Source organism: Cariama cristata, unplaced genomic scaffold (genome assembly GCF_000690535.1).
Source record: "Cariama cristata isolate BGI_N322 unplaced genomic scaffold, ASM69053v1 scaffold38420, whole genome shotgun sequence".
NCBI lineage: Eukaryota > Metazoa > Chordata > Aves > Cariamiformes > Cariamidae > Cariama > Cariama cristata.
Window position 1 is genome coordinate 54,678 of NW_009595945.1, and position 8,578 is coordinate 63,255.

At 40.8% G+C, this 8,578-nt stretch overlaps 1 protein-coding gene across 1 annotated transcript; it reads right to left on the bottom strand.

The window, feature by feature from the left end:
- Positions 1–2,777: 2,777 nt before the first annotated feature.
- On the bottom strand, positions 2,778–8,575 carry HSP90AA1 (heat shock protein 90kDa alpha (cytosolic), class A member 1; the record flags this gene model as incomplete). The annotated part of the gene is made up of 9 exons (XM_009703995.1): positions 2,778–3,525; positions 3,726–4,059; positions 4,417–4,685; positions 5,440–5,587; positions 5,720–5,910; positions 6,181–6,346; positions 7,043–7,351; positions 7,876–8,009; positions 8,521–8,575. Coding segments are annotated over 9 exons (1,716 nt in total), but the record flags the coding sequence as incomplete, so codon positions are not given.
- Positions 8,576–8,578: the final 3 nt, after the last annotated feature.

The following is an 8,578-nucleotide window of genomic DNA, read 5'->3' on the forward strand; positions in this document are numbered from 1 at the left end:
ATTTCTGAGACAGTTCATACAATTCCACTAGTTTTGACGGAAAAGCAGCTGTCTCCTTACCAGTTATTTCCATTCGTGTTTGAAAATCGTTTTCTGGTTCCATACAAATATCATTGTGGAACTCCGTAACTGGCAGGACTGTTTCCAGGTGAAGAGTAAGCTGTGGATCATCTCAATGGAAAACATCTCCCAAACTTACTGGCTCTAGCATGCCGTGCACCAGTAGATTTCACTCCTTTCTGATGTTTACTGCTAGCGAAATTCACACCACAGTCTGCATGAAGCAATCCATCTTCTGAGCAACCACAGTAAACATCTAAAAACTAAAAGAAAATTACTCCACATGAGCTAGGCGAGTCCCGTGCTGCCAGGTCCATTTCCCACCAAAGGAATCACCAAGATCTGTCTGGGTGGGACATTTCCCGCTGACTTCCAGGGCACAAAACTCACTGCCACAAGGGCAGGCAAACGCAAAGCCAGGACGCTGGAGAGCGTTTTAGCAAGGAGAGAACAACGCCCGGTGGCACTTTGCAGGAGACACTATCACTGTTACCGATTCATAAATCACTCCACACATCTTTTTATGTAACTTCTACTTCGCAACAGAAGCCTGTTAACAGCTTTTTAAATACTGCTTCAGAAAAAAAATAGTGGATGAGTACTCGAGAAGGCCTCTCCTCAGGAAAAAAAAATGTTTTTTTCTTTAAAAAACACTATAGGCTGTGTTTTTTTCTAATACAGAAAGGCAACTCGACATCATCATTTACAACCAGTCATCAATAGGCAAGAAAAAAATGGCAGAGTGAAATATACTTGGAAACCATACTTGTGTATTTTAAAGCACCAATAACAAAATGCTGGGCTAATGGTTCAAATCAGGAGAAGCCTGTGCAGTGTAAAGCCAAACACCCTCTGCCTCGTACCCTCCTCTTCCTCATCACCCCATCAAAACAGCACCTTGGTATGAAAGAATGCACGTCTCTGTCTCCTCTTCGCACCACAGCTGCCAAGGATACTGAATGCTGCTCTGATGCAATTACATCTGCTCCTCCTTGGGCCTCTTTTTAGCCCCAAGTTTTTAAAAAATGTTTTACACAATTTGCTAGAACAAAACCAAATCTTTGTCTGAATCACTTTTCGTTGTCCAGTGTGACTTATGCAGATGTTTCCTAGGTAAGGTTTGCTTTGTTGAAAATAAAGAACATTTATTTAAGCTAACAAGATGACTACATAATGAAGTATCAGAAACACACAGACCTGAAATGTAGGTCACTCTTTCTTTAGGGTGCCCTCACTATTAAGCAAATCCCGGTAAGAGAAAACTTTTACACAGGCAGAAGACTATCTGAAATGATCTATTTGCCAAGGCTTCTACTGTCAAATTAAGACCTCCAAATAACATGAATAAATGAACGTTTCATAGTTAGTTGTAAATGAATGCAAAATACTTGAAAAACCTCTTCATCAGTAAGACACATCGTTGGCCATGAATGCTGCAATAGCAACGCTTACGTATGTGGGGCATCAACTGCACACTCTAGGTGCATTTTTGTGTCAAAACCAAACACGCCTCCCGCCCTCATCCATCACAGCACAGCATTTACCCATGTAGCTTTTCTCCTTTCCTTGTTACATTTGGAAATCCATCAGGTTCAACTGACCGTTGCAATTTCTTGGACAATGAAATCTTTCTTTTCTGCCACAATCCAAATTTTAGAGCGATGTACAGCACATGGGAGCCTTTCACCAGAGCAACAAACGGGCACTGGCACTCCAGCTAAGGCTCAATAATCCAAAACATGTCTCCTTCCAGAGAGAGCAGCACAATCAAGTACTTCTGAATTCAGTATCCCAGCACCTTAACCCCGGCGTGATTTCATAAAGACTGTTATCAAAAGAAAAATGTTCCAATGAACTTAAATGAAACCTCTGATCATCAGCCGTATAAGCTCTAAATCAGGAGGCAAGGAGAGAGCATAACACCAAGCTGGGCCAAGTTTTATGGTAGCCCCTTATTCAGAGCAGTTAGCTCCAGTCCTGCAGCTCAGATGAGGAGACACGTTTTAATACCAGTACCCAACCCTTTGCTGAACTTTGTTGTGCATTTCTGCCACAACAGAATTGTGGGAATAAAAAACTACAAGACTTGTCAGGGAACAGGACAATGTGCTCAGAACTTGCCCCAGCCCCTTCCTCCTTCCTAATGAGTTCGTTGAACTGAAGCTTGTTGCAAAATACCAAATACTCCCCACTGCGACTGAAGGGCAATGATCTGCAGCAAGTGCCTGGCAGGCAGAGAACACTGCTGGAGTCGGCCATTAACAACTCGCAGTTCCTTTCACTGCTCTCCTTCCAGGACAAAGGCCAAAGAATACACAACACAGCACAACCCAGTAGTTTCTTAAAGGCCTGTGTGATGTAGTACTGACTACCTCACTTCACCTGCAAAATCACCTCCATACAGCACGATGGATCAGCCTTCCAGCTTTAGGAGCCTCGCTGCATTTGCAAAGTCTTCCAAAAAACTGCTGTAGTATCAACCCAAGTTAAACCTAACTCAAGGCAAATAATCACTTTTTCAGAGATTAAAATTAGTCTTGAGATTGCTTGACTTTTCTGCTTTTACATGGTACTAGCTTGTAACGGCATTGCCAAGCACACAGTATTAATTGTCCATTTAACAAGAAAGCCACTAGTGCTCAAGATCCAAAGCAGCAACTGGTGCTGAGAATACCAAGTTTTGTTCCCAGTGTGAACAAACAAGTCAGTGACACGACTCATTCTTAACACTTTTATTCTTACAGTTCTAGGTTTGAACTGTACATGCAGAGTTGCATAAGTCACAATAGAGATTTACAGTGGATTCTATTCTATGGTAGAGTGCAATCCAGAATCCTTAAACAGTATAAAAAACAACTTTAAACATCAAGACCTTGTTAGGAGCAGAAGAGTTAAAGCTTCCCCAAGTATTTCAGCTCTCCAAGATACCTAGTTACTAGGTACTGTATGTTAGACGTATTTAGAGTTGAAGAGCTGTAGTAACACTAAACAAACTTGAACATCCTGATGTCATACCATCTTTGTTACTTCTTTCCCACATTTCTGGCAATTAAGAATAAGTCAAAAACCCTGCCACCTGCAACCAGCTAATACAGACAAAAATAACCACTCCTTACTTGCCTGTTTAGGGTTGTACAGTGTTAAAGAAAATATTCCCTCAATGGCATTTGTATCTCACATCAGCTGAAAAAGCAATGTAACAAAAATAAAGGTATAACATCTTTGAAAATAAATATAAAGAGGGAATGCAGACAAAGTGTCAGATTTTTTTTTTTGGCAGGTAACATTCATAATATACAAAATATAACTTATTCGTATTAGCCAAGGAAACATTCATGAGTTCCTGTAAACGGTTTTAATCCACCTCCTCCATGCGTGATGTGTCATCATCTCCTTCAAGAGGCGGCATCTCCTCAGTAACTGCTGGACTAGCTTCTTCTGCAGCAGTATCATCTTCATCAATGCCTGTACAGGGAACACGCGTACCATTAATGCCAAGAGCAGAACCCGAACCTTTCTTCTCCTTAGCACTTCAGCTGATCCAAGGGCTCCCCTTTTCCTCAAGTACAAAACAGCATCAAGGTGATCTCCAGACACCCAGTACTCTGCAAGGGCACGTAACCACACCCAGAGTTTGCTGGGGACAGGACAGATTGCTAACTTACCCAGGCCAAGTTTGATCATTCTGTAAATGCGGTTGGCATGCGTCTGAGGATCTTCTAAACTGAAGCCAGAGGACAGGAGAGCTGTCTCATACAGCAAGATGACAAGATCCTTCACGGACTTGTCGTTCTTATCAGCCTCTGCTTTCTGCCTCAGTGTTTCAATGATGGAATGATCAGGATTAATCTCCAGATGTTTCTTTGCTGCCATGTATCCCATTGTAGAGTTGTCTCTCAGTGCCTGCGCTTTCATGATCCTTTCCATATTGGCAGTCCAGCCATACGTACTTGTTACAATACAGCATGGAGAAGTAACTAAACGATTAGACACAACCACCTAGAAAAGGGAATGCAAAGCAAGAGTTGCTCATTTAACATTTCAACACATACACTTGATTTATTATCCCCACTGATTTAACAAATGTTCAACTTTGAAATGCTGCTGGACAGTATGAAGAGCTAAGACTTATGAGCTAGAGCTCCAGAATTTACAACACCGACTCAAGAGAACCAGTCAGCTTCACTAAAAAACAAAACAAAAGACACTTGGTATCTATAAAGTTGTAGCTTGCAGAGATTGCCCTTTCAGAAAGGCCAACTGTAACAGACATTGCTATCTGAGCCTTCTCTGCAGCAACTTCATTTCAGATCATTAATCTTGTTACACATAGACAAACCGAGTACTACTAATTACCTTTTCTACTTTCTTTTCAAGGATATCTTTCATTATTTTGCAAAGGTTTTCAAACTTGGCTTTCTTCTCCTCCTGTTTCTTTTTCTCTTCCTCATCTTCTGGAAGCTCCAAACCCTCTTTTGTTACAGAAACGAGGGTCTTGCCTTCAAATTCCTTCAGCTGCTGCACACAGTACTCATCAATAGGCTCAATCATGTAGATCACTTCCAGGCCGTGTTTGCGAAGACGCTCCACAAAAGCGGAGTTGGCCACCTGATCTTTTGTTTCACCTGCAAGAAGAATGCCACAGTTGTGGTTTGAGCCTCAGCACTGGAATGTGGCAGCTTATTTTCTGAAGAGACTAACTATATGCAACACTTGCAATGATGCTTCATGCCCTTACCAGAGGAAAAAAGGGGCACAAAACAGGTATGACAAGCTACTGCAAAGATTAGGCTGGTCTGAAGAGACTCAAGCTTTTCAAACTGATACCACAGCTTGTAACACTTCACTGGTTTGAAAGTATGTTTCCTGAAATACCAGGAAAGAAGTATTTCCCATTCCTGCCAAGGAAGAAAACTGAGGGGCCCTGTACAGCATTTACCTTTTGCAAAAGAAAAAGCCTTAGTATCTGATGCCCAAATAGTTAAACAACTGGTTGGAGCATTAGGTCTTAAAAATTCAGATGCTCCTGGCCAAATTTATTAGCTAAAGCCTGAACACAAAGTTGTCTTAAAATGCACCTCAAAGACACTGTAAAGCATACTTTCTGGGATTACAGTGAGCAAAACAGTGGGTAGGCTAGCTGTGCAAGGGGCACTTTATTATCTGCAGCTAGTTCCGCTGTCCTCATGGACATAGTACCCTATTAAAGAACTGTAAGTACCATACCCAAGTATGACAGGCATTTCCCGCACAATGCAGTTCCCTCATCTTTCTAAATTCACCACGAGAACTGCCATGGTTGTGTTCAGTTTTCTGATCCCAGAAAGATATCCCTACATATGTACCTGCATTTAGAGACAATTTCTGTTATCAACTCACCAGTAATGTAGTAGACATGTTTCTGGTTTTCCTTCATCCGAGTGCAGTAGTCCTTCAGAGAAACCATTTCATCACCAGATGCAGATGTGTAATACCTCAGTAATTCTGACAGCTTCTTGCGGTTCTGGGAGTCTTCATGGATACCAAGCTACAAAAGTAAAAGTAAAAACTAGTAAGTGATTCCTTTAGATAAATACTAAACTGTTGTAATTTACTATTTCAGGCCTAACAAAATCTGTAGGTTCTACTATCAGTATTACAAAGCAGAAAGACTACAAACCTTGATGTTCTTGGAGAACTGCTCATAAAACTTTTTGTAATTCTCTTTGTCTTCAGCCAACTCAGTGAAAAGTTCTAGGCACTTCTTCACTAAGTTCTTCCGGATCACTTTCAAGATCTTGCTCTGCTGCAGCATTTCACGAGAAATATTCAGAGGTAAATCCTCAGAGTCCACCACACCTCTCATGAAATCTGGAAAGTGACAGTGAGAATTAGCTTTGCAGGTCTCAAAGAAAACAGACTACCAGTCACCACCTAAGTGGCTTTGCCCTTTTAAAACTATGAACTGGTCTCTACAGAACTCTGGACAACACAAACTAAGCAGTACTTTCAACTGCTCAGATACTTTCTGATCAGCTCAATCTTTCCCCCTCCCAAATTTGTTCAAATATGAAGGGCTACTACAGAATGGCCAAGCAGTTTCTTTAACATTTTGGGAAACATTGTCCTCAATATACTCACTCAGATATTCAGGAATCAGTTCCTCACAGTTGTCCATGATGAAAACTCTGCGTACATACAGCTTGATGTTGTTCTTCTTCTTCCTGTTTTCAAACAGATCGAAGGGTGCACGCCGTGGGACAAACAGGAGAGCTCTGAATTCCAACTGCCCTTCCACAGAGAAGTGCTGTGAAGAGAACAAGATCATCAGTTTTAGTCATTCTGCACAGTTCTCACTTTAGTAACCATTTAATAGGTCTTCAAATGCAGAAGGCAAGCAGCAACCATCTGAGATTTCAGAAAAAACACAGTAGGCATGACCCTGGTCAGGAACAAACACGTTCTCCAGACATATCCAAGTTCTGTTCAGCTGTTACCAGGCAAGCAGACCCATTCAGAAGACATATTCGTTCTCTGTGCTATATACTGAACTTTAGGAAGTGTATGTATACTTACAGCACTTCCCACTATAGACACACAAAAAGGACAATTACGTCTCACTTACCCATCCCCTTTAAGCTGTAGGCCTTTTCAAAACTAAGCTACAAACCTAAATAACTCAATTTGTATTTATCTGAAATCTACTTTTCAATTTTTCAATTAGACTTGCTAACAACTAAGCTACAGACTGGGAAGGCATCTGCACTTAAATCTATAGTAAATTCAAGTAAGATTATAAGCACAGCCTTAACAGTAGGCAGAAAAATTATAGCACAAAGTGCCACCCTCACATAGTGAGGCACTTGGAACAGTATCACTCCAAATACTAAGCAACTTATCACAGTAAAATCTGGGACAACGTCTCACAGTTTAGCAGCATGTTTAGCAAGCTTCCAGCTTTTGTGGCAAATATGATTATGCCTGAAGACAGACAAGAACGTACTTTGACAGCCAAGTGGTCTTCCCAGTCATTCGTTAGACTCTTGTAGAATTCCCCATATTCCTCATTAGTTATGTCATCTGGGTTCCTGGTCCAAATGGGCTTGGTCTTGTTGAGCTCTTCCTGATCAATATACTTCTCCTTAATCTTCTTTTTCTTCTTCTTGTCTCCATCCTTCTTTTCTTCCTCTTCATCAGAGCCAACATCCTCTATCTCTGGTTTATCTTCTGTCTTTTCCTCCTTCTCTTCTTTTTCCTCTTCCTTTTCCTCAGCCTCATCATCACTCACTTCCTTATCACGTTCCTTCTCCACCTAGAAAAGTTATCATTAGTTGATTTGAGAAACCTGGAAGTTTTATTAATAAAGAGCCCTAAAGTATTCCTTGTAGTCTCACAAAGCTGGAAACTACACGAACATGCTGTCGTTTTCCTCCTAGACTCAACCAAGGACTCACATTCTGGGTGCTGAAACACAAGTGGTGTTTTGTTTCCACATGGTTATGTTAGTCCACGCTATTTAGTTACATTAGACTGAATTACCATTAACAATGCATCAACATGCAGTTAATTTTCTCAATGGTTTGGAGACTGTGATACTACTACCTTGGTAAAATACATTTTTTACTTAGTCTTGGGAAATAATCTTGTTATTAATAGTCTTGCAAAATAAAGTTGTAATTAACAGAATTAAGTTTCCCAGGAGCGACATCCACGTAACATCTGTATCAATTTTAATTAACAAAATACACATGGACTGCTCTTTCATTAAATCTCAAAAACTCACTAGTTTTAAGGTGGCAATACTTAATTACTTAGTATTTCAAGCAAAGTACGTACAAAGAGTGTAATAGGATAGCCAATGAACTGAGAATGCTTTTTCACAATTTCCTTGATTCGCCGTTCTTCCAGGTATTCAGTTTGATCTTCTTTAAGATGCAGGATGACTTTTGTTCCACGACCCAAAGGTTCACCTAGAATGGAGTTTACAGGTTTTACTTGTGCAGCACCATACTAGACTTCGACCAATTATAAAACATTTTCTTTGAAAAGGCACTGCTGTATCGGTAGTTTCTTCAGCACTGGAAAAACGTAAGCTTCTGTGCACACAAAGTCTCATAGACACTTCCTCAAGCTTACTGTACCCAGCATGTATTTCAAGTAAGCTTAGGAAGATTTTCACAAATTATTCTGTTCGCATGTTATCTTTCAAGTTCCTGTACTAGCCTAGTTGCAGGAGAGTATTTCCATGTACAAGGTTTCAATGCTTAGTCTTCATCATAATGCCCCGTTTATTTAGACATTCCCTTATTATATATCAAGGCCCACTTGAACTGGAACGGCAGCAGAACTCCTGTGCCCGATCTGGCACATGACTAGTACTACCCATCTGACCTCTCCTTTTTGTCTTCAATGCACAGGCTAGGCATCTGAATGCTAGAGAACTTCAGAAAGTATACTTGAGCAGAAACATTTACTACTCACCGTTATCCAGTCTGACAGTGAAAGATCCTCCAGCTGATGACTCCCAAGCATACTGCTC